Genomic DNA, 27,711 nt, shown 5'->3' on the forward strand with positions numbered 1-27,711 from the left:
CAAAGATCAGTTACCATGTGTATTATTCAAAGAAATGGAAAAATACTTGGCGAGACATTCGTCACGGCAACAATCTAGTGAGTGGCCTTCCATTTTCTTTTGTCAAAAGACACACACCGAGCTAATCAAAACTTCTCGACATGATTACAATACATTTGAGCATTACGGCGACTTGAAGCCGAAGGGTCTTTTGTAAAGTTTCACTCTCCCACCAGGGGAGGCTGAATTATAATGTCAGAGCCCGGGGTAATGTCGCAGACGTCTCCCCTGGCAACGCCGGCCAACGCAAACGTATTCTTTAGTGCTTTTGTTCGCCTTTCCAGTCGCCGACAAATCCTCCATCTTTGTCGGAAATGTTTGCATTCGCAGCAGGGCTCACACATGCCTGAGTAATTTATTGACAAGGAAATAAAACTTTAGAATTCACCCTTATTTCCAGAGAAAAGGGAAAACGGAACATCACTCTCAGCTCGCTGCTTTGATACATATCAAAAGTTCTTTTCAGGGAGATAAAAACCAGAGTAGTGAGAAGACTTCTTTCAAATGTCAGGAAGATTAGAAGGATCGCAAGGAAGGTCCGCTGATGCTGATTCAACGAGAAAAAAAGAGTGAAGATGAGATGTTTTAGGAAGGAAGGTCACCATAAAGAGACATAGATGAAGAAATGACATTCTCAAGAATAAGTCACAGGTAATATCCTCTTTGGTGATGCTTTTTTTGGAGTACAAGGCAGAGGAGCAAATAGAGTGAGAGACAAATGTAAAGTAGGATAAAAATAGCCTCTGACATCAGGTAGAACAATCAACAGAAAATTCGGTAGACATGTCTAATATAATTGGGTGCATCAAAAATCTCAAGGACCCATGCTGTAAATGGAACAGGAAGTTCACCATTTTAGTTTGAAGCAACCATTTGCGCTGAATTTCTTCAACTACTTTGAGAAACATCCTGCTAGAGGTTAATCTTTTATTCACTGAAAGTGCTTCGGCAATTTCCGCTTTGTAACATTTCGGCCCTTCTGTGGATACATTTGCTGATTTTGTTTTGTGTCTCCCTTCAGCTGTGGCGCCATCCACCACTTGTACTTGGCTGGATATATATTCTTCATGTTAACCCTTTGTCATTGCAAAGAGATTTGTTTGTTTTTTCATGTTGTACATGTACAATTGGTTAATTAGATTCTGTAATATTGCTCATTTGTTGTTGAGTCTCCATTGGAGCCCAAGGTTCAGTGATTCCGCCCTTCATGACAAGTGATGGTAATTGGGTTTGTTGTCTCCAATACAAAGCAAATGATGGTGTGATCTAAAAGGTCTTGTAGCAGCTCGTAAAGATACTTGATATAAACACTGCATCACAAAATGCTTTCATTGTTTGGCTACATACTCTTTTCACTTGGGCGTAGTGTTGCAGCTTTTTTGATCACACAGCTGTCATTGATGTGACATGTCGCAGTCGCCCTTTGACAGAACTCACTCAGTTCACTCACTTTCGCTTTCCCTTCATAGCCTTGAGCGTGCACTTAGAAGTGGGCCTTGGTTTCAGCAGGCGGCGCTTTATGTAAGTCGGTGTCGGGAGATGATAAGCACTGATAATGCAGAGATGGAGCAGAGAGGGGAAAACAATAGCCGTAGGGAGGGAAAGAGAACTGGTAAAAGACAAGGGCATCCATTTAAAAGAAAATGCAACATTAAAATGTCTTTGGTCAACACCAGCTGCTTCTTTTTGCCTTTGATTGGATTCTACAAGTGCTTACAGGTCTACTGGAGCGCCGATGAGCTTTTTGGCTACTTTACTGACTGCATATGGGCCCTCACAAACCTTTTTTTAGTGGTAAATCTTTCAAATGATTATCAAACATTGACACCATACTCTTGAAAAATAGGAGTATAAAAATGCTCGGCAACTCAGCATCTACCATAAGTCTTGGTATACTTGTTTCCAATTGGGGTTCAGATCGGTGAATTTTTGATTTGAGTTTTTTGCTTCACACCAAAATGGGCAAATTCCTGCTCAGTTACAAGCATCGGTCTTCCCAACTTTAGTGACAAGTTCTTGAAATAATTATCAAACTTTGACACCATCCTCCACCCAATTTAGTGGCACCCATCTGTCTAAATGCTCATGGGTATTCTCATTCATTCAGCTAATTTTTTTCTCAGGACATTGAATCAATCACAACTGGACTGCTAGGGTTGTCAAGAAGGCTTCATCACTTTATGCAACAAGGTTTGGTTAGAACTGACACGCTATCGGTCAAGAATACCTACTCCTGATTGGGGATTGTTTGGGTGAGTTCATCAAAGCTCTGGAATTCACCTAAAATGGATGATTCAAACCAAAATGGCTGACTTCCTAGTCAATTAAGGGCATGGATCCTTGAGACTTCTTCATGCGTCCTGGCCTATGTATGACCCAATGGTGTGTCTATCAGTGAAACTGGTGTTGGGCAGATGGCTAGTTAGTGAGTATTGGGTGTTAAAAATCATATATTTTTGAGCAAAAGTTGTGGGTTTGCAGGCATGTTGAAGCCCCCCAAAAGCGATTAATTCATCAGAAGAAGAAGACCGTAATCCAAGTACCCTAATAATAAGCAGGTCGCTTTAAGAATGGAAACTGTGTGTGTGTTATTAATAAGTACGCTGATATCTCCTAAGTAGGTCAGACATTGTAGAAATGGCCTTCTTAAGATTATTAATTTATTTTTGTCACAAGAGTAGGCTACTGTGCTCATGACGGGAGGGTGAGACACTTAAGCAGCTTTAACACCTTCCCTCATTAAGCGTAGCCGTTAGCAGCTACATAGCGGCGTGTGTTTGTGTACTGCTAAAACGCTATGCACTTTGAGAATTAGCTCGCTGGAGGTCAAAGCACAATAGACAGAGGAGCAAGTATGCTTTCACGCCAAGATAACGTATTACCGCTGATTCATATTAATTTCCCAAAGATGTACTTAAACTCTGACATGGAGCCGCCCACCCTGCTTTAACACTCATCAGACCAAAGCGCTTATATAAGGCTAGACCAACCACAGTATAAAAAAACGTGATCGATTTTTTACATCGAACCTGATTTAATCCCAGACTGAAATTTTTCACTGTCGGATGAACGATGGCTTATCCATTAATAGATCGTGGCAAGTTAGATAAATTGTGTGGAATTGCAACTCAGTTACTGTAGGTAGACTTAGGTGAAACAAAAAGGCAGTTACAACCTGAAAGGTAGAAGTTATGTGCCACTAAGAAAATGGATTATGTCACAGATACTCTAAAGTATGATATTTCTCTGTTTTATATCCAGGGTACGCAGACATGGCCGCAGGTATAGATTCTATTATTACCCGCCTGAACCAGGACAGTGCAAGTAGGGAATGGAAGCAGGCCAGAATCCGCTGGGAAACACATCGCCCAGCCTTCCTTTTTTTAAACCCCCCAAACCACCCCACTGGGAATATCAACGGGGGCCGACCGGCGGGAATAGAAACGAGAGGTCTGCTAGCCCTCTGAGAAAGTCTGTGACCTCACCACATGCCAGAGAAGGAACGCTTCAACTTCACTCATCCGCTTTTGGAGTTTTGCACGGGGCGGGACGCTATCAAATTTAGTTATTTGAAAAGGGTGACATATTAGGGACACCTCTTAGTGATGTTTGAACAGGACAAGGATACAGAATTGGATGGAAAATCTGAGGGCCAAAAGGTGTTGGTTTTTGGCTCAACCTGTACGGGGCACCTATGTTAGTGTCTAGTATATGTGGTAATTAGACATTTTTGATTGAAGGACTCCTGGAAATGGCCTACAGGATCCAAAATGGCCAGTCTAATCAGAATTGCAAACTCCTTGTATCTATTCGGGCAAGGTTTCTAGAGACTTTTTTGTGTCTACTCATGATAGACATAGACACCAAATTTCAAACTGTTAATGTAACTGGCTTGAGGGACTGAATTTTCAAAATAGTCCAGTCGAAAAATGTATCTTTGAATGGCCTCTAAAAATGGTTAAAATGGTAGCTTCAAGCAAAAACGTAAACTTCCTGTGTCTTTTGGGGTATGGCTTCTTGGGACTTATATTTTACGTGTTGACTTATGATAAACACGACTATCAACTGTCATACTCATAAGTAAAATGGACTTGAGGGGCTGACTTTTTCCAAATCTTCCAACAGGAATTCATCTTTGAAGGATTCCTGTAGCTCACCAAAAGGAGTCAAAAATGGCTGCATCATTGCAGACTTTCCATGCATTTTTGGGCAGTGCTTCTTGAGACTTTTTTGGGACTCAACTTGTGATCACCATGCGTACCAAATTTCATAATGCTCTGTGAAACTGGCTTGAGTGGCTCAATTTTCAAACTAATCTAGGTGGAAAATTGCTCTTTGGTCATGGAAATGGTTAAAATGGCAGACTTTCTGAGTCTTACTGAGTATGGCTTTTTGAGAATTTTGTATGCCTTTACTCATGATAGACATGCCTACCAAATCTCATGTTGCTAAGTGAAACTGACTGCAGGGGCTGCATTTTTGTTGTTGCTTTTTCTGCCTTCAAACCGCTTGCTCAGGCATAAATGAAAAAGTGCAGCAGAAACCTGTCACCCTTCTTGAATATGAGTATGTGTGTGTGTATGGGGGTATGTGTTATGACAGATGTCCTTCCATGCTGCTTCCCAGCAGAGGAACGAGCTTAAAGTTCACTGGGAAACGCCTATTGACATTCAACCTCTGACAGGAGACAAAGTGCTGGTGAGACAATAAAAAGGCTGAGTCATGTGACTGGACCGGAGAGGTCATGTGACCACGTATGGCGGCAAAATATTATTCTGGCCTGACTTTATCCAGCTCTCTTTTGGTTGCTGAATCAATTTCAGCTCCATCAAGAAGTAGCCTCCATACAACAATATTCCAAATGATATTCATACAGACCAAAAGTTCAATTTACATTGCTAGAAGGTAGCGAAATATCTTCGTGGGTCACCATTTGAAATTTTCATCAGGGTGGACCCGCAGGGGAGAAGTAATGATGCACCTACAGTACCTGCCTTGTGTGCTTAATGTAATAGCCTGCATTGTGAGCTGAGCCAAACTCATCGAGTGGCCACCCAAGAGACCCGGCTGCGACCTCCTGACCGCTTTTATGAAGAAGAAAAAATGGCGGCGGTATGTCCCGGGAAGCAAACTCATTAAGACCGAGTAATGACTTATCCTGGGCTGGAGCATGTTCGAAATGGAAGGTGAAAGAAGTCAGACTGCAAAATGACGTATGGGCCAAGCTGGAATAAAGCCTATAAAAGTGAGCATCCACCTCCACGGCCCTGCTTTCCCTTATCAGCCAGCAAATCAGGATGTGGGGATTAAGCGCTGGTTTAAAAAGCACCTTGGAAAAATGTAGTGAAGAATTATCATGCAGTCACACACAGGCCTTCCTTTTAATAGGGTAAACAGGGAAATTGATGACTTGCCATCGTATGTGTGTGTGCGTGCACAGTGAGTAATGTGTAATGGTGTGCCCAGCCTGCTGCCTTCTCCGATAACCAATAATGGAGGAAGGTCTAATCGATAACAAACATATACACACACACACAGTGGTTTTCAAGATGCGAGACAAAGACACAAATTATTGTTGTATCATTAAAAATAATGTATCATAACATTACCATGATTTTCTCATAAAGACATTCATGACATTGTTTCTTGAAACTAGGCAATATTTTCATTGGCAGTTACGTTTAATTGGCGTTAAAATAACAAGGGGGTCCTTGGAAAAAACTCTCCCATCTAAGTTTGGGAAACCCTATACAGTATATTCACACGCACATACACACGCATACCAGTGCAACTTCCTTTTTTTTTTTTATATATATTCGCGAATGGAAACATTCCTGCGAGAGTCCCCGGAGACCAAGTGAGAGTTCAAGGGCGGGAAAGGGGTGAAGAGAGTTGAGGGAAATGGAAGTCTGTGCAGCTTGGCTCGGGGGCAGACTGCAGACCCTTTCGCACTGCCCCTAAAGCTAACCTTTTGCCCAGGTTGCTATTCTGTGTAAAAGGTACCAAATTGGAACGATGAAGGCCAGCCACAAATTTCCCAGATTTTAATTTAGTAGCGGAGGCGTGACAGATGGGAAACGGGACGACGTGTCAACTGCGTGAAAGAGAATACAGACAGCCAGAACAAGCTGGGTATGATGTTTAACATTCGACTATCATCAGCATTTAATTATCGGATTGCAGGAAGCTTACTTGAAGTCACAAGACATGGATACACCAATTCTGCAGAAACTGTGTGAAAGGTTGCTTCTTCCTGTTTCACTGTTTTTGTGAGAAAGCCACCAACATGAAATAGGGGCAGCTTGAAGTCCCAGAGACTTTACTTTGTCACTAACAGAAATGTGTATGTCCAATAATGTAATCATGTAAGTAGTAAGTAAGTAGTATTACTTTAGATGAGTGTGAATTGTGTGGTCATCGGGGTCTTTTTGTGTGTGTTTTTAAAATGTATTTATTTAATTTTATTTTACTTATTGTATTTTACTAAATTTAGTATTTAGTATTTAGAGTACTCAATGGAAAAATACTCAAGTACTGAGTAACTGAAGAGTAACTTCTGATTCCACAGGAAATGGTCTTCAATTAATTTTCCACAAGCAGGCAGAGATCACATAGAAAACAAGACATTTCTTCGAATGGTGTTCTTGTAGGTTGAAATGTCAACATTTTTAGTCAGACACAAATGAAAGCACATAGCATAGCTGTTCTTTTTTCACATTCTGTGAGTTAAACAGAACATAGATGTAAATTAGTCACTTTGAAAATTATTATTCTGTGTAGGGCCACAGAGACGTCATGGTCATGTGACTTCATGGCTCTATTTGGTGAAATTGAGTCGTTAATGGTGCCAACAAGGTGTCCCTTGTTAAGTAACTGATTAAGAGGTGTCTTTTTTATGATTTGATTAAAGTGAAGTATGTAACTTATTGAAAATACTTGTAAAACTATCTCCAATTAACCAGGATTCATCTTTAATTCATCTTTAATTGGACAGACACAAGCGAGATTACTTTTGAGAATGACAATTTAGAGTGGTTCTGGTCAGTAATTTTTTGCTTTTACATTCCAATTACATCTCAAGTTTGTTACCACTTAAAAAAAAAAATTACCCCACCATTTAAAACTGCTTCCAGGTGTCTAAAACCTGCCACAATGCGAACAACATGGCTGAACGTGAATGAATTGGACTATCGTGAAAAAAATTACAGTTGGCGACTCTGCGACGCCACAACAGAAAAACTGCGACCCTGTATCTGTTTTTGAGGCTGCACACACAATAAACAGTACAATATTATGTTTTTAAAAACCACAAAAACATGGTGCAACTGTCAAGGAATAAGCAGATTGTTATAAGCAAGGAAATGGTGAGAATAAAGGAGATATTTTGAGAAGCCAGCAAATGTTGAACGCCTAATTCACTAACAACAGAAACTCTCCACGTTTAATTTTTCTTACCATTAGTCCAGACAATTTCTAAATATATCACAAAAATGAGCATGTCTTTTGTTTCCATGATGACCGAGGAGGGAATGAGGGGGTTTGGAAAGTGAAGTCCAGAGTGTGGAAAAAAAGTTATGCTTCTAAACAGACAGTAAAAGCATTTTCACTCATGGAGGCAGCACTTCATACCCAGACATTCATGGTACCGCTAACACTAATCAGCGCATCCAGTGAACTCAATGCAGCTCTGCTTAGTTTTTGGCGTTGACATGATAGCGTTTCACACAGTGTAATCTGGCTGGCCATGGCTTGAAAATGGCGACTTTTTCCCCAGCCTAGATCCCAAGTCATGATTCAGTGTTATGTAAATTAGCCAAATTTAGAAGACTTACTTGGTTGTTTAATTTCACACTCGATTTGTTGTCAGGCACTCCAGACACAAATGTAGATGAGCAATGGCCGTCCCTGTTGGTGACCAAGTGGGACTTGATAGCTGCTTGAGGCTAAGAGCGCTCTTGAGTGCGAGGTGTCTAAGAAGAGCTCACTTAACATGACTGACCTCCACTCACAATGGCTGCTATTGATCTCCTAGAAATTCCCACACACACTGAGCACGCCCTATGCGTGTTTGTGCTTGTTTATGTGCGTCGTGGGTGTGCGTGCATGCAGCGTGTATGAAAAAATGACAATTGAATATGTGGCTAACTCTTGTGCTGCAGGGACACTTTTGGTTTTAAAATGGAAACATGGTCAAAGTCATTTGTTGATGAGTACATATAAAGTGTTTATAGTTGCTTTAATGACAGCTAATTACACAGTATTCACCAACATGGTGCCTCGGGCTCCCAAGATCACATGGGTAGTCTGTAGGACCAGACGGTCACCCCATGAGATTGAGATTTCTTCATGAGAAGACTCATGATATATATATATATATATATATATAAATTGATTATTGCGAAATTTATAAATTTTTTACTAAAATTTAGAAAATACTAATAAGTAAACTTGTACATGTGCACTGTAAGATTTGTATGAAACTGCATTTATTTATCTGAAAATTCATGCTTATAACTGAGCCACTGCATTTAACAAATATAAATGTACAAAATTGAATATCAATAATTATTAATTGAATATCATTCATTATTATTCATAACATATGATTATTGGAGGGATGTTCGATACCAACTTTTTTTGAGACAGGTACCAATACCGATACTCAAAATTTCAGTACTCACCGTGTATGTGCTGATACCATTAGTACTTATGATGCATAAACATTGTTTTAAAAACAATGACAGATTTTTTTTTTTAATGACATATATCCCAACTATAGCGCATTTCCTTAAAATTGCTTTAAATTAATGGCAATGATATTTTTTCAATTTGCTCATAAAACTCATTTTGCATAGAGTACACAATAAAATGAACTTCAAAAAATTTATAAATAAGATGAAACAAATAAATAAGATAAAACAAATAATCCAGTGGCCAAAATATGTGGTTGTACAACTGCTTTTAAAGGAATACCGTGAAGTGCAAATAATTCAATTCAATACAATAGTGTTTCAAGTAATTTAGTAATATCTACCATGTTAAAAAATCCCCAAGCTGTTTAGTATGTGAAATTTAATTATATCTTGTTTTGAAATCCATGCTTTTAATTTGGAAGGCTGCTCTTTATTTCTTTTTCCTGTTCCACGTTCTCCGTGCAGTGCAGTAGTCAATGACGATATACAATATACAAAGATCTTTCTGCACTTCAGAGCTAATTAAATTGTTGAGTACAACTGAAGACTTATGTGCTCTCTTACTGGAGCCCCTCGTGGCAGTCAATAAATGCAAAATAACCATTTCAGCCTTTAGTTCCTGACCGAAAAAATGGCCACAAGTGCCGGGGCCGATAACGGTATCGATTACCGTCGCGAGCACCGATACCATGAAATGTGACCTGGTATCGGTACCCACCCATCCCCAATTAATAGTATTTCGAGCAAATTTGTTATTTCAGAGTCGTGTATCAAACTGCGATCCCTTGGCATTAATCAGTACCCAAGAAATAGCTCTTGTTTTCAAAAAGGTTGGTGACCCCTGTTGTAAATGGTCAGTGTGGCGTCAGTAGCCACCAAGTGGGAAGTGTGTGCTTAAGAGCTCCATGCAGCACCCGTCCAGTCATAAGCAAGAGAAAAGCTTTGCGAGGCTGCTCGCTCATCACAGCTTTAATTACATATTCTTCTCCCACCGTCGCTGCCTCCTTCCTCCTCCTCTTGGCTCCAGTTTACAGCCAGACGTTTGTCACTTTGCCATCTTCCTCGCGGCTTCTTCTCCCTCTCTCGCTTTCCCTCTGGGTGAAGCAATGGAAACAAGACTGTGGCTCTTTCCATTTCCCCTCCACTCCCACTCTCCTTAGCCTCTTCCTTCCACGTTTAATGCAGAACTGACAAATGAGCGAGCTGAGGTAAAAGGAGTGGACTGGAGAGCGTGTGTGCGTGTGCGTGTGCGTGTGCGTGTGTGTGTGCGTGTGCGTGTGTGTGTGTGTGTGTGTGTGTGTGTGTGTGTGTGTGTGTGTGTGTGTGTGTGTGTGTGGGGGGGGGGGGGTGTGTGTGTGTGTGTGTGTGTGTGTGTGTGTGTGCAGGGATAACAAGTGGACCATAAGAGACTCAGTGGGGACCAGACGAGTGAGGGCAGTGGAAGAAGGTACTGGAAGGGGAGCGCTTAGTCCCTTTATTATGCCGACCACATACAATGGTAGCCCGACTTGGACCAACAGACTCCGGAGTTAACAGACAAAAAAATAGTGTCCAGTCCACTTAAAATGTCCCTTTGTAAAGTGGTTGTCAAAGTCTGTTTGTTGTAGAATTGGCTAAAATTGGCCACAGCACCACAAACAGAGTTCACATTCCAGGTTATGCCACTGTTGTCACAGATATATAGGAAGACTCAGAGTAGGCTAACAGACATGCCTGGTGGCATGTCATGTAGCGGCCATGTTGGCAGGGGCGACGGTTCTATCAATGTAAAGGGAAAGCATAGAAATTAGCTTAGTGTTGCTGTAGGCACGCTGCTCAATGACTGTTAATTTTGTTAAGTTAAAATATGTTAAGTTAAAATCCTTGTCATTTTTCATCATTTTAACTAAACACACAAAAAAGTTAAATTATTATTTTTATAGTTTAGATTTGTATTTAAATTTATGGTGAATTTATTTCTAATTTTAAAATGTATTTATTTTAATCTATTAATTCATAAAAAATAACACAATAACTTCTCATTTTAAAAACACTAATACATTTGTTTTATGTTTAAGGTAAATTATTTTATATCATCATATTTTCATGTTTTGACAGACAGACAAAAAAAAGCTACATGCCATTGCTATTCAAATGCATGTTATCATCAATTACCTTTTTGTATTATGTTCAAATGTTTGTTGTAATCAATTAAGTTTTTTACATTAGAATTTTTTTTCTTCATATTTTTAAACACATACACAGCACCAATAACTGTTATTGCAGTTATTGCAATCAAATTTGGACCTCAGTGTTTGTATGTGTGATGTCCGTACTTGCTGCTGATCGTTTCCCCACAGGTGTGCTGCGAAACACTTAATGAATCACAACCAGAGCTGGTAGACGCTTTCACCCAACAGCGGGGTGGCGAACGCACACTGATTGTCCTCTGTGTGTGCGTGTTCTAGCGTGAACAATACCCTTTGTGTTATTGCACATTTTCTCTGGAAAGAGTGTTTTAACAAAGATGTGGTTGTTTGATTGTAACCATTACAAATGTATTCTGACCAACGAGCTAACCACTGACTCAATATTGTTTCGCACTCATGGGTACATTCGATACGGTACAGAGATGTTGCGAGTTAAAACTCTGAAAAACAGTAAGAGGCCAGAACTGTACTTGCTACATATTCTAGTCACATGTCTACTATTCGGCAAACAAACACAGTGAAGCTCGGCATCTAACCAGCAGACGTCATGTTGAGCAACTTGCTTATAACAGTACAGTACTCAATAAAAGAATAACAAATAGTTATAGATAGCTATTTACAGCATTATAATTCATAATTTTTTAATTGGTAATGTTACACTTGGCTGTATTGGTTGTTTCATAAAAAGCAGACATTACTATTAATGTTTCACTTTCTTAAAAATAAAAGATTGATGCTATTATATATTGTCAAATTGCACTTAATTGCTTAGTTTAGCTCCTGAAAAAAAGACAAACTATTGTTGTTGTCCTGCCAGAAAAACATTAAGCTGTTATGTATTATTAATTTCACTTTTCTACATTATTCATTTGCTAAAAATAAGACAGTTTCCTAAAAAGAATTTTTTTTAACTGTTGTGCAGTATTACCATTTACCTTTCTTCCTTTTTTGCCCCCCCCCCCACAAAAAAAAAACAAACTACTGATGTTGCACTTTACCAAAAAGACAACAGTCAAACTTTAATATATTATTAAATTACTTTCATGACAAACTGTATAACTCTTTAAAAAGAAAAGATTAGCGCTGTTATGATTTACTAAATTACACTTGGCTGTGTCCTTCAAAAAAAAAAAAAAAAAAAAAAAGCTACTGATGTACTTTAAAGAGAAAATATTCAGTTTTATATTATCAAATTGCACTATTTCTAATTGAGAATCATAGATTTATTGGAGAATTTACTAGTTGCACTTGGAAATTTTTCTATTTTCAAATGTGTGAAATTATTCCTTTTTCATATCGCAGAAGTTAGATTTTTTATTTTGGAGCCATACTGTCCCATCTACTGCGAATCAAACTGTGACCTTTAAACCCAGGTGTACGCCGCCCACAGCATGTGCGCGCTAACCTTTTAACATCATTAGGCTTCTTTCATCTCTTTGTGGACGCTTGTGCTTTCATTGTAATTTCCTCCCACTCGCTAGCAATCTGGACTAATATTACGGCCGAGACGCCCACGGTAGGGAAAAAAAAAATCCCGTTCTGATTGAAGGGAGACCAAGACCAACTGGTGCTTTAATATTTGACTAAAACGCTTCGGGGGCTCACTTGTAATATGGCGTCTTACTTTCATGCACTTGTAAGATGTGTCGGAGCCGTTGTGTAGGGCTCCCACACGGACGTTGTATGCGCTATATTGGTGGCGTATGCCAAGAGACTATAAGGCAAACATTAAAATTAGATTCATTTCACGCACCAGCTGTCCGGCTTTGATGTGCTAGCGATACCGCCACACGAGCTTTTGTACTGGAGGGGAAACAAAACAGATGTTAGGCACCTAAAATCAGGAATTATTGAAGTCGGATAAACAATAACATGAAAATGGCATTGGTGGTGGGAAATGGCAAATAGAAATTTGATTTGAGCCATTAATGCAAGTAACAAGCTTGGCTGCTAGCCGCTTGATGGGTAGCTGAAGAAGCTATCATAGAGGTCTACACCTTGTCCAACAGCACAAACTGTGACAGTAGCTAAGAGAGAGTCATTTAAAATTGTTCTCAACTGCGCACAAATTGTACAACTTTTGGGAAATTTGAGCATCAATGTACAGCTGTAATCCCCATTTTATAGTGTAATGTATTAATTTGCATATTATATAAATACAAGATGAACACTGGATTTAAAAACTAAATTTGATATTTTTTTAACTACCAGTACTTTTAAATAGCTACTTAAAATGTGTTTTATTTTTTAAGTTTAAAAACACACATATAAAGCAATAACAGGTATTTGATAGTGTTTTTATTATGTATTTATTTTCTATATTTTGTTGGAAAAATATTTCAAAATAAAAAACAAATTTTTGTTGTTGATTTATTTTAAAATAATTTATTTTAATTAAATTTAAAAACAAAATTTAAAGCAACGTTTTAAAATATATTTATCTTTTGACTTGATTTTGTTTTTGCCATTAAAAAAATGTTGTTTTTAAAATAATTTTGGGAATCCCCCATTCCAAGCAATAGCAATAGTAATATTTTTAATGCTTTTATATCAAGAGTATTTTTAATGTATTTTTTATAATAAATGTTTATTTATTGTTTAATTTGTTTTAAAAGATATGTCTCTTTTATTACATTATTTTTATTTATTATTTTAAAGAGAAATGCCCTTTACAGTGAATATATATATTTTATATATAAATTTAGGCAAACATGTAATTATATTAATATCATATTACCGGTAATAATTTTTAAATCGGTTTTCATCTTATTGCTCTTTTATTATGCTTTTATATATATATATATATATATTTTTTTTTTTTATCACAGATTCCAAGCAATAATAAGATTTTTTTATTTGTATTAAAATTATTATGTTAGTTTTATTTTCTTTCTATTAAATTATTATTATGTTTGTTTTATTTTCATTCTATTAAAAAGCAGCAATTATCTTCACACAGTGTTAGACTACACTACTACAATAATAATTATTATAATATAAAAATTATATGATAATTAAAAAAAATATGTTGAATGTAAAAACCAAGCATTACAATAATTTTTATTTATATAGTCTGATTTATTTTAAAACATATGCAAAATAGGGTATGGCCTATTGTATATAATTATTTAAATTATTTTCATTAACAATACTTCACAAAATGTGACACCCAGTGCCTTATTGTCTATTAAAAGCGGACTTGCATGCACATAAAAGAAAATATTGAAATATTGTTCAAAGAGACGACGAGGCAATGAGCGCAGAGCCGTGAAAGGCGTCGAGTATCCCTGAGAGAAAGTTAGCGGGTGGTTGAAGGAACGTCTTGTGGAAGACGATTTACGAGAGGGGAGGAAGAGGAAGAACGGCCCCAGGCTTTTCTCTTTAGCTTCCTCCTCTTCATCATCATGGGAGTCGGTTAGAAAAAAGATGATAGCCTACATCCACTACTGGCTTAACTGTGTGCATGTGTAACTTAGAGTATACAGTGGTGAAAAACTAGCAATATAGAGACCGGTCAGGCTAAATTATAAACCTTCAACACATACAGAGCATACAAAAATAATTAATTAAAACACTAGATTTTCCAATAAACCAATTTTGTCTCATTAAAGTCAATTTTTGTGTCATTAAAGGAGTCATTGTGTGAAAGTGCAAACAGTTGCAACAGTATTTTTTTTGTGTAAAAGCCACATGCAAATAAATGCTATGTATGGCCCGAATGTTTGCAACTCTTATGGATCTCCACGTGAAAAAGGCCCACCGTTGTTAAACTATCCCACTTTGCTGATTTCTGCATATAAGGCCCAGGCAAATAAATTATGGTTTTATGGCCATGATGTGCACATTTTTCTGGATCTCTGTATGTAAGAGGCTATTTTGTCAAAACAAAGTTATCTAGCCTTGCTATGTTCTGCCTAAAAGAATCATGCAAGTAAATGCCGGGTGTACAACTTGGATACGCTGATATCTGTGTGAAATAGGCTTCCCGTGTGAAATTGCATACAGTTGTGAGAATTTCCACTTTGCTGTATTCTGCATAAAAGGCACAGGGGACCAAACTCCAGGTGTGATGTGCCAATTTCTCTGTGTGAAAGAGGCTATTGCTTGAAAACAAACAAGATTGTCCTAACATATCTCTTTGCTATGTTCTGTGTAAAAGGTGCAGGCATACGGTATGAATACTGGCTGCTTGGCTTGCATGCTCCCTGTGTGAAAGAGGCTGAAGTTACATGAATAACCTTTTTTTGTTCAGTGCTGTTTTCAAAGCAAACACTTCCAGTTTTTGTGAACTTTTACTTTAGAAAGGGGAAGCTGTCACCAGTTGGCTTAGCTCACTGTAGCTTCTGGCCTGAGTCTATGGGATTTCCTTCTTGTTTTTTGTGTGTGTTTTTTTGCTGACTTTTCAACACACACGCACATGCCATGTCTTATCATACAATGACTTTAACAGTCCTATCGTGATACTCAGGTCCAGGGTGATATTTTAGGGGTTTTGGTCCGAGTCATAGGAAGCTTGGCACCGGCAGTGGACAGATCGTGTTGTTCTTGAGTGTGTGTGCTTGTGAAAGGAGCGAGAAGAGTATTTATTCCACAATGGCTCTTGTTAAATGAGCTACATGCTATTATGTTGTTAAAGCAATGTTGGGATGAAACTGATGAAACTCAAAACATATTTTCATCGTTTCATCTTTTCAAGTCATCTTTCCCCATTGAAACAAATGAAGATGCAATTAATCCATTGCAGCCTCTTTCAAAAACCAATTGGCTTCACAATTGCTTGTTTTTACTCATAAATAGCTGTATGGTTTAATGTTGGTTACACCGCTAACTAGTATGTATGCATACATAGAATATCTTAGCTCAAGTGTGATTGGTTTCAAATCTCTAAGCCTGGGATTGTGCACGCTGGAGCTTCTGCTATATTAGTTCACACTGCAGCAAGCATGTGTGTGTGTGTGTTTGTGCGTTTGTGTGTGTAAGATCTATAAAGCCAGTTCCGGTCTTCACCTCTGATCCACAGCAGTTATCTGGGTCGCTAAGCGGCACAAATCAGCTTCTCCTCTGAGTTATCGGCACTTTTTTCGACATCCTTACCCGCTGTACGTCCTCATCTACAGGAAAATGCCAGATCCATGTTGAAGGAGCTGCAAATAGCCATCTTTGCTCTCTAAATGTCAAGTTCATCTACACAGCCAAGCTGCATGCAAATCATCCGACTCTTAAAGGACGGAAACCTTATCGACGTTATTACCTCAGCATGCTGATTAGTCGCGAGTTTTCCGCAGCTTAGAAGAGACATAAATTAAAAAGTTGCTGATTTATTAAAGAAAAAGTCAAAAAAAAGTGTTCCTATTGCTCCTAAAGTAAAAACTAACACTTCCAGAATGTGTTTGGGCAAATTGGCACAATGTTTTTTTTTGGACATACCCATGAACTGTACACTTTTTAACTTAGGCGCTGTGGCTTTGTCCTAATATCATACTCCACAGTCTCCACTTGGCTGCAGTAGCCCAGTTTGCCACTGCCCTCAGTCTTCTCTTGGTTAAACAGCCACATGTATAGTCTTGCCAGAAGAACGAAAGTTGTTGCTTATTGCACATGTTCGAAAGAATATGTCCAAACATGCTGCTTGTCCACAAAAAAAATACACATTTTACTGTGTTTTATCCAAGAAAAGACTGAGGGCAGCAGAAAACCGTGATGCTACAGCCAAGTAGAGACTGTGGAGTTTTTGCTGCATTGACGACCCCATCACTTAAGAAATTACATGAACAGAGAAGAAAATGGGTCTTGGCATTACGGCTGTTTTATCTGTGAAGAAACTAAAGGCAGCAGGAATCTGGACCACTGCAGCCAAGTAGAAAATGTTAAGTATTATATTAAATACACCATGCCTTGACGCTAATAAATGAAAGCAATGAGAGGATGAGGCTCCCTTTAAATTTATTCTCTGCATGTGGCAATTTTTAGGAAGAGACTGAGTCCAAATGGAAACCTGGCCACTAGAGCTAAGTGCAGACTGTGCAGTATTTGTCATACTTAACACACTTTGCTGTAATGCTAATAAATGATAACAACAAAGGAGAACAAACAATAATGGAGTAGAACAACAATCTCCCCGGTATTTACTTCTCGTCATTTTATCTGAGAGGACACTAAGGGCAACAGAAACTGGCCACTGTAGCCAAGCGGAGAATACAGATTATTGGATGAAATGAACACACTACTCATAACACTAATAAACGATAACAATGGAGGTGAACAAGGTTCTTCTTAACTTCTTGGCAAGCAGCATTTGTTTTGTTTTTAAACAAGAGGAGACTAAGGGCAGCCACTGCAATTTAGTGGAGACTGTGGAGAATTTGCTGTATAAAACATACCAGCCATACTGCTAACAATCAACAGCAATAAAGGAGAACAAGGCTCTCCTTAATTTACAGTACTTGGCAACTACTCCAGAGTCTCCACTTGGCTGCAGTGGCCTGTTTTTCTATGGGCATTCGGTGTCCCTTCATCTCCATCCCCCAACTCCTAATTGACGAATTAATAAATGACGGACCATGTTTTTTATAGCCCAATTACCATCATTGGCAATGTTCTGCTTGGAGTGCTTATTCGATTCCGACTGCTGACAAGGAGGTCTGAGCAAAGTGACATAAAGTGCTTGTTTTACAAAGAGAACGCTCCCTCGTGAATATTCTCCACTTTGCCAAATGCATGTAAATATAGTCCGCCACAAATGAGCGCAATCTGGAGTGTGCTTTCATCTCACTGAACAATCTGTGCTTTTATTTTATGTCACAAGGAGCACATCTGTACTGCAGTCTCTTTCTGGTCATGTCCTTATTTGGACAAGCTCCTCTCGTGTTGTTCATCGCCCACAAACTATGCATGCTATGCTAATGTGCTGTAAACACACAATGGCCGCACAGTAGCAAAGAAACCAGGAATATGTTCAGGTGTATCAACACATTAAAAACGAGCTACTATAGCTAGTGTCCAGCAACTATGACTGCAGAATTTTTGTTGGTTCTGTTGGATCTCTTGTTTAAGAGAAGAAAGATTGGAGCGAGTTGAGGCGGAGGACAGAGCTGGAGCTGAAGAAGAATATAAGGAGCTTATTTTTAAGAACGAAGCGAGTGACTCGCTCTCCAATTGCAATGAATACAATGGCGAACAAAAGGCAGGAGGTAGCAGTAGTGGCCAGAAAAGATGTGACATCACACTAACAGAGCTGGCAATTAAGCAACATTTATATTCAGAATTAAGGCTACATAAAACATGATCATCATTATGTTTGTTTTAATTCGAATGGTAAATGCAACTTCATTTAAATAGCGCTTTTCCACCTTACAAGGCCCTCAAAGCGCATTACATTCAACTACACATTCACCTACTGATGACGCAGCCCACAAATGGCTTTTTTAATCCTAAACAGAACACCAAGCCACTAACCATTTTAATCCTAAATTACGTCAAACCCTAAAATTGTATCCTAACATCACAATGAACCGCCTAATTCAGACCCCATCCATAACTCACTCCAACCACTATGCCCATCCCCTATTCCTAACTTCTAACTCCAAATCCCTAAACCTAACCTATAATCATAACCCTAACAATGACTCACTCTAACCCCTACCCTTTATCGCTAACTCCTCTAAACCTACCCTACTCCTACCCCTAATTCTAACCATAACACTGACTTGGAAAATGGAATCCCTGACCCTTACCCCTAATCCTGGATCTAACCATTATCATAACCCATAATCCTAATTGCTAATTCTAACTGTAAACCCAACTCCAAGGCCCCATTAATCCTAACTTCTCATTTTAACCCCTAATCCTAGCCCATCTGTTAATTTTTTTTATTATTACACCTAACCCTTATTCTCAGGTCACAATGCGTTGCAAAGACGTTTGCCAGACTTCACCAACAGTTTTAAAAGTCGCAAACCATTTTACTTGTCGCCAAGAAATTTTGAAAAAACATTAAAACTGTTGGTGAACATCTGGCAATGTTTTAGCAACAGTTTATGACCTTGAACGAACCCTGACAAAAAACAATATTCGCTACATGTGCACACCTTCGCGAGCCTTCACTGCTCCGTGAGATTCGGGCTTAATCATCATTGTAATCCCTATTTACTGTTCTGTAGTGTTCAATGAATGATTGAAAAGTGCATTGGCAACTGTTGCTGTCATTTCTCACATGTGAGGGCATTAAAAATAAACAATAAAAAACAAAAAAATTATGAACTGCAGTCCACAGCATAGCTTGAGAACACGTTAGTCCCCTTTTGGGTAGCTCTAACTGCATCACATTCAAAGCAGTTTAAAAAAATAGCTACACAAAATCCATCCATCCATCCATTGCTTTTCTTTACCGCTTATTCATCACAAGGTTCCCGTTGGTACTGGAGCCTATCCCAGCCGGCTTCGGGCAGTAGGCGGGGTACACTCTAAACTAGTTGCCAGCCAATCGCAGACAAAATACAGTGTAGAATAAAAAAACATAATAATACCACATTGTTGTCAGTGAGTGGTTTTCGCTCCTGCGCTTGTTAGTCTTTTCTGCTCTGCATTCATCCTTTTCTGTCTCTCTGCATTGATTACTCTGTCGCACCTCTTTTTGCAACCCTTTTTTCCCCGTCCATTGATTTCACAGAGGCCCTCCTCTGTGTCAGTGCAGTACAATAAGCAGCATGGAATAAGAGCGAGAAAGAGAGGCTCAGCAGAGTGTGAAAATGCTCGCAACTTCTTACTACAAGTTGGCCGCACAATGCTGCCGCTATTAGCACCGTTACCCGCGGCAACACTGCGCTAAAAGACGGCATGCAGCAGGATGGTATAAAAAAAAAACATCACACAAGATGTGTTCATTTAGACCAGTTGAGTAAGTGAAGTGAAGACCAACACCCAGAATAAAAGAATACCATTAGTGCTAGACTTTTACTTACACTTTTACAAGTTGTGTTTAGAGTAAAAACTGGTTTTACCAGAGTTGGAACGGAGTTAGAACAGGTCTGTGAAGTTTACTACTTCACATTCACTTCCAGTTGTGTCGAAAGCATTTGTTTCTGACATCATGGAGTGTCTTGTCTTGGGATGTTGTATCATATTGGTGGTATTATTCCACTTCAACGATTTTGGTGTAGAGGGCACCAGCAGGAGTCTAATGTTACGACTCGGGTGTGCGAATTGCTATATACGAGCCTTGGAAATCACCTAAAATGCCTGCTTCAAATCAAAACGACTTTTTCGTGTGTCTTGTTGTGAGTGACACGCCGACCTAATTGGTGAAACTGGACCTGGGGGCAATTTTTTTTCTAAAATTCCAGTGTGTGCCGCTGATACACTTTTAAGGAGGTTTTGACTAGACTAGATACACACGCTTGCAAATATTTGCAAGTTTTGTCTTGTCAAAAATAATAGAGAAAAACGATAGCATCTGAATTTAAGCCACTAAAATTATTGTTTAACTTTGACGTCATTAAATTCTAGCAAGTTGGACCAAGTGATGAGATCTGCACAATGGAAACTTTCGCAAGTGTGACAATAGATTCTAATTTACTTCCTAGAGTCTACGCAGACGTCTTATATTAACATAGGATTTCCTACATGATGATGATGATGACGAACTTGCCAATCCCTGCGCTAACCCGCAACATTTGACAGCCACTGTAGTGCCCCAGTGACCAAAATAAAAAGGGACAAAAGACTGAGATTGGTTCCCAGCAGTTGCCAGCCCCCCAAAAAATAACCACTAGGGTGACACAATTAGCCTCGACGTCATCATCCATTAAAGCCGCATAGCCTAAACAGGCGAGCTAGCCAGGGAATTCCACCAGCTTTTTATTACTTTGTTTAAAGTTGTACAAGGGTGCTATCACTTTGAATTCAGTGCTCTAATCCAGGGGTGGCCAAACACGGCCTGTCCCAACATTTGATCTGGACCCTGTACAATTATAAAAACAAAAGGGGAAAAGCTGAATGGAGGATGTGGTATAATAAGCCTAACAGTATTAACACAACACAGTGGTACTTGGAGAACTAATTGTTTTTAAGTATCTATGTATCGCTGAGTCAAGATGGTGTAACAAACTCATAAATAACTATTTGACAAGTTTTTGGATTTCTAATGTCTAATGCCTGTTCCCTCCATGCTTTATTTTTTAAGTCGTAATTTTTATGTTATGTTCTTTTATTTCGGTGCACTTCCGGCAGTTCAGGAAGTATTTATGTTGCTTTATTTGTTTTATTGTGATTTTTTTTTTTTTTACTTGTAAAATGATTTTTTGGTGTTAATTTCCATTGAAGTTAAGCTAATGATAACTTCTCATTAGTGGTTGTTTAATGCTACTTGCTTTCTGTTTTGGATAACTTTTTCTTAACTTTATCTATGACTGAAAGTTGTTTTGAAGGTGTATTTGACAACTTTAAGGACATTTATGTTAATTATTTGTTTGTTTATGGTATAGCTCTTACGTTGTGTCAAAAAACTTCATGGAACACCAGTATACTTCACCATTGTGTGGCTGGGTTTGCTACAGATGGCTAATAGGAAAGTAGTAATTTGCATTTTTATAGGTACCGTAGCTAAGGGGCGAAATGCATGCCAGTGTCCTTCACTTTTCAGTGCTTGTGCGAAAAATTTCTCTAAGCAATAACAAAAAATCTTTACTATTGCTTTAAAATCCTCAAAATAAGTACACACATACCCACATACAGTACGCACACTTGTGTAGCTGGTGAACATGCGTCTTTTGAGACAACCTGTGCTGCTTACTGGAGTGTAAAGTCACAGTGCGTTGTGTGAGTGTGTGTGTGTGTGGGGGTGTGTGTGTGTAGGAGGTAGCCTCATTTGAATCCGCACCTCGTTTCTCCTGCCTGTTTATGGAAATTGCATAAATGGCGTGGAGGAATGTGTGTGTCTAGAATCAAGTGTATTTTTCTAGCTCACGAGGTCAAAAATTCACTCGCAACAAACACGACATGCGTGCTTGAAAGTTGGTCACATCTGTGTATGCAATTATTAGCGTGGAGCTATTAGAGATGTCATTAACCAACAAGCTGGCAGTCCTCATCAGAGTGTCTAATTTCGAAAATAATCGCTGAGCCACTTCCAATACCAATTCCATCTGGACCAAGTTTTATAGAAATAGAAGCTGAAGTGTGCCGCAAGGTGCTCTCGGTAAAAAGCTTCCATCAGGAAATGCCAGGTGTGGTAGTAAGGCTGCAGCGTGAAGATTACACATTCACTTCAAGATGTCCACTTAAAGCCGGTCAAAACGGGCAATAAGATGTATGAGGAATCCATTTTATACAGCGCTTGCCCTCATTTGGGTTGCTTTTGGGTGAGCTGCAGCCAATCCCAGCTAACTTTGTGCGAGAGGCAGGATACACACTGGACTGGTCGCCAATCAGTATACATGCAAATTAGGGGTCTGCATCTCTCCAATATGGTCCTCTCTCCTACCCAGTCATGCTACTTTCCATAAAAGTGCAAAGGAGAGGTCGATAAAGTCAAGCTCCCTTGCCCCATCCATCTATTATTCACCCTGTCTCACACACTCAATTGAAACCAACGCCCTGACTCCCACTTGTTTTATCATAGCAAGCAAATCAGGTTAAAGTCAAACTGAAGGTATTTCTATTCAAGTCGGCTTTTGTTTAGAATAGTCCAGGTTTCTTTTTTATTTACGTGTCCCCGTACTCTTCCTGAGAGCGACGAAGTAGAATTGATGCCACGTAAAGGCCGTGGCTGCTGGAGACACTCAAAAGTACACAAAAGCACCAGGGAGTTGGAGAGAATGACAACATACTAAAGTGCTTAATGAAGGTATTTTAATTGCTGTGTAAGGACTTTGCTGGCACTTTTAACAGACATGCCAACATTGGCCACGTGGGAGTAAATAAGGCAGTTGAAAAAGAACAACAATTAACAAACTTTGGCCCACTTCGACCATAGACGTTTGTTCCTTGTTTAGTATTGCCATAGCCATTCATGATATTGGCCACCTTGCACAATGGAAATAAACAGCCACTAAAAATAACTTTTAAAAAAACATCTGCAAAGACACTCAGTGACACCCTGGCAAAGTAAATGTGTCAAATTTTTCAATTTTTCCTTCCATTTTATTTATGATTGATGACACTCATTTTACACAGCAAAAATAAGCAGAAGCAAATGATTTTTTTGGGTCACGAGCAGAGCAAAGTAGTACAAATTTACTACACTGTGACCATTCCTTGGTCGGTATTCATTTATTAATATCCACCAACTTTTACAATAGCAATAAACAGAACCACTAGAAATAATCAAAAAAGTCTGAAATGTTGCAGTAACTCATCTGTAAGACTGTGGAATCATGAGAAACAGTGCAAGCAGGGGTCTTAAACAGATAATCACCGAGACAACACTCCAATCATGGACCGGTCGAAATGCTCATAGGCGTTCTGCGTGTTGGCCATGAAGCAGCGAATGGTCGCCATGGCAAAAAGGTCCATCGGTTAAAAGCTATGAACTTTATTGCAGTCTAATAAAGCCCCGACGGGCGAGAGAGTGGGGGTTTTACAGCAAACGCTGATTTACGACGCTGACTCTCCCACCATGCAACATAGGATGCCTGAATGGGCATTTAAAGAAAGCATGTTGTGTTTTATGGCAAAAAAACAACACAAACACGTTTTCTCTTTACTGTTGATACTTATAAATGTCAGCTTCTGTGTGTGTCCAGGCTCAAATGAAGCTTTCAGAAAAATACAATATAATAATCTTTCCCCGGTTCAGGATGGAGAAAAACACCCTTGTAATCAGGCAGTTTCAGTTTGTGTGTCAATAGCACAAGTTAGTGCAACAGTGACACTAGTGCCTTGCAATTTGGTCAATTAAAAATAATCCACAGTCATACAAAAACGAAGTCCACAGGATGCTTGGTCACTCATGGGCATTAGCAAGCACAATGTGCGTCTTATGATTGATGAGGTTGCTCCTCTCACTAGTTGTTTATTATGCACAATGGGAAAAAAAGCTGAATGAATAAAAATAGTCCATAAAGTCAAAACAAATTCCAGTAGATGTCACACACGAGCATGTGCGCATACATTGTAGTGTAAGTCACATGTGAATCATGAAATCATACTTCTAACTAATTCTTGCACAATAGAAATCAACAGAACGACTACGAATAATCCAAAATCATAAAAATCCACATCATGATTTCATGACCGCCACCTTGCACAATAGAAATAAATATAATGACTAGAAATGATCCATACAGTCAAAAAGTCCTGGAAACACATGCGCGCGTGTATGTAAATGTGTCATATAATTATGGCAATGTGATTCCTTGCTATTTATTCATGATTACCACCAACTTGGACAAATGAAATAAACAGAATGTTGGAAAAATTGTACAATTAGTTATCACATGAATAAGCACTTTACTATTTGCTGCAATGAAGAATTGCTTCTGCTCGCAGTAAAAAATGCTTTGCTCTGCTCCTACATAGCCTATTAAGGTAGTCGTATCTAACAGCTGATTAACAGGAGATGACTCATGATGACTACAAGAACATCCAACCCAGCGGAATGAATTGAGCCAGTCCGCTAAGATGCCCTGTTATCTGTTAAGAAATGATTGCAAACTTGACCACACGTACTCAGCACTTACATGCACACACACATAGGCAAACAAGTACACTGTGTTCCAACTATGCTGCCTCCCCACGCACCCCCCTGTAGAGTTGGAACACCCATGTAACCAGGGACCGACCTAAAGAAATAAAAAAAGAGGGCTCGGCAGAGTGTTCTTCAGAGAGGTAGGAGGTTGTAACTGAGGCACACCTCTGCCCGTTCTCCTCACTAGCTTGTGAAAAGGTACAAGTTGTCTTCTCTCTTTCATTGTATTGTGTTTTTTATGAATGTCAGCTTATTGAACCTGACACAAAGCAACTAGAAATCATCAACAGAGTCAAAAAAGGCCACTGCAGCCTCAGTCATATGCACACGTATGTAGATGTATTTTACAATTACTGTAATTTGATCGTTCTTTACCATTTATGATGATCACCACCTTGCACAATAGAAATATACAAAATGACTTGACATAGAAATAAACGTTTGTCCCAATTCATAACGGCTAGTTTTTGTTAAGCATCCAGAGTCCGACTGTTAATGATTGCCCCTGCAATGCTCCCCGCTCGAGTCATCTGGAAAACAGCGGTCAGCCTTTGGTGTGCGTCAAGTTGACGAGCTTATCGATCGGCTGCGTTGTTCTCAGGGCAATCTGCGCCGTGTGATTTATCGTTAAATGCTTCTGCTTTTAATTCCTCGCTGCTTAAGATTCCAGCAACAAATAACCCACTTTTCCAACATCTTCACCCCCGTGCCACGCAGCGGATGGAACCTGCTGAGCGTGCAGAGCGGGAGGGAGGCTGGCAATCGATAGCAACCCTGAGCAGATTAAAACAGCGTCCCAGTGGATTCCGAAAAGCACTGATGGGTGTAAGTCACATACAGTATGTGAGTCACAAGTCTCAAGTCTTGACTTTCAAGTTTCAAGGTAGTCAGAAGTTACTGTGGCAAAAATCAAGGAAATCAAGTTGACTCTAGACTAAATTTAATGTCCTTACTCGGGGTAAGAAAGACAAGTCATACTCTCTTGCTTAGTCACAATATGAATGAATGAATGAATGAATGAATGAATGAATGATTTTGAGTCTTTGGTCCTCGATCCCAGTGAATTTCACCAACCTCATTGTTTTGTCCCACTATTACACAGGTCCCATCCCGGCGACCCATACGTGTGTGTAAATCACACAGTTGCCATAGCGATTCATACGATAAACCAATTAACTCTTTGACCGCCAAAAACGTTTAATAACGTTTAGTAAAATCCAAATGAGTGCCGCCAAAGACGTTCACTATGTTTTTTTGTTTTTTTTGGGGAAACGGGTGGAGGAAAGCCTTGGCAAGCTGTGCTGAAAGTATCAAGCAGATCGAGTTAGTATATTGACTATTTTTGGGCACTAGATGGCAGCGATGACTCTCTTTGGACAAGATCGGGTAGGAGTCAGTAGAAGACGTGAGGCGGAGCTAGAGTGTTGAGGGGAGAATGGCTGAGGAAGCGAAAATGGCGACCGGTTGCAAGCAGCTCACGCTTGAGCATTTTTTTCAAAGACGAAAAGCATCGACCAATGCTAAAGAGCACATTGATGATGATGATGGTGACTCCGAGGTTGACGCCGAAGTTGGAAGCGTTGACGCCGAAGTTGGAAGCGTTGACGCGGCGGCTTCGATCATGTTGTAAAACCTCACCGGCTAGCGATGCTAACGGCGGAAAACGTGGTGCACAACCGAGCACTTCTGTACAGCAATTAGCATTGTTGAGTTGAGTGAACCTTCATTGTGACCACATCGAACCTCGCTTTCTTGTCAACAACACAAATTAATGTGGTTACTCACAAAATCTCGTTTTTTCAATTAACGGCGGAAAGTCCACCGATGGCTGAGGCTTTCCTTGGCCACACTACGGTACCATAATTTTACTTTCACTTCAATTGAGCGGCTTGCTAGCAACACAAAGCAACAACAACAGCAAACAAACCAAGCGCCAATTCATAACTTGGGATACTTTCAGTTGGGGCACTCTTAAGTCAAGGTTCCACTCTTTTCGTACTTTGTTCCTTTCCACCCTTGGCCCAAAGCCCTAAAACTAGCAACTCAAGTCAGACTCCAGTTAGCTATGTGACACAAAGCCCCATCTCTGCCCTCAGCAGACTAAAACAGCATCCTGATGGAAACCAAAGCACAAAGGAGAGTGGACAGATTGATATAAATGAAGAAGGTTGGTCGGTGTCAGAGTTTAGCGAACCATCGTTGTGACCACATCACACCTCGCTTCCTCATCAATAGCATACACAATAGTGTGTTTACTCACAAGATCTCGTCGTTCTGGAACTCCAGCACACCGTGCGCATCCTCAAAGTCCTCGCCGCCGCCCCGCGCCGTCCCCTCCACCGTCTTGTAGGGCAGCGTGACCACGCCGCGGGCGCCCGACGTCCTCAGCACTTTCACCTCCATGGTGCCCACGCTCTCACTTACGTGGAACACGGGTTCCTCGAATGTGAAGATGCCGGCGTGGTCGTCATCGAAGATGGTGACGGTGGCCGTGGCCGGCAGGCCCAGGCAGGCCACCGAGTCCAAATGGTTGGCCGACTCGTCCTCCGTGGGCTCCTCGCCTTCTGAGGTCAAGACTTTCACGTTGGACAGGTGGATGAGGAAGTTCTCGTCCTCCTCGAAGATGTCGTCGTCGATGATTCCCACGCGGATCTCCTTGACCGTCTCGCCAGGTTTGAACACCACCACGCCCTCGGTGAACTCGTAGTCCGAGCCGGCGTTGGCCGTGCCGTCCTCTGTCCGGTACTCCACGGAAATGGTTTTGGCCAGGTCGCCGCCGCGCCGCATGACGTTAACTGCCACCGTGCCACAGTTCTCCAGGCACTGGTAGCTGGGGGGTTCGAAGAACACCTTGGAGATGGGGTCATTATCGCCGGCGTCGGAGCGCACCTCGTGCATGCTGACGGCCTTGCGCGCCTGGTCGGCGGCGTGTTTTTTCAAGATGTTGCCTGCGCCCGTCATCAGTCGGGTGGCCTGGCAGCGGTAGAAAGCGCGACTTTTCTGCTGCTGGCTCAAGACCTGGTAATTTGCCAGCTCTATTAGCTGCTCCACCTGGATACACACAACAAGACGTCTTTTAATATTTTTGGAGTCTTTGGATTTTTGG

General features: G+C 40.0%; 1 protein-coding gene across 2 annotated transcripts in view; it reads right to left on the reverse strand.

Annotated features, from left to right (window-relative positions):
- The window catches only part of slc8a1b (solute carrier family 8 member 1b), a 114,334-nt gene that overhangs the window by 68,308 nt on the left and 18,315 nt on the right, over positions 1-27,711 (reverse strand). For both annotated transcript variants that reach the window (XM_086093823.1, XM_086093824.1), the window contains exon 4: positions 26,866-27,656. In XM_086093823.1, the coding sequence (XP_085949949.1) occupies positions 26,866-27,656 (791 nt within the window). The remainder of the gene's footprint in view (positions 1-26,865; positions 27,657-27,711) is intronic.

The sequence above is a fragment of the Leptonotus elevatus genome, chromosome 13 (genome assembly GCF_054856555.1).
Source record: "Leptonotus elevatus isolate MCC_2025b chromosome 13, RoL_Lele_1.0, whole genome shotgun sequence".
Classification (NCBI taxonomy): Eukaryota; Metazoa; Chordata; class Actinopteri; order Syngnathiformes; family Syngnathidae; genus Leptonotus; species Leptonotus elevatus.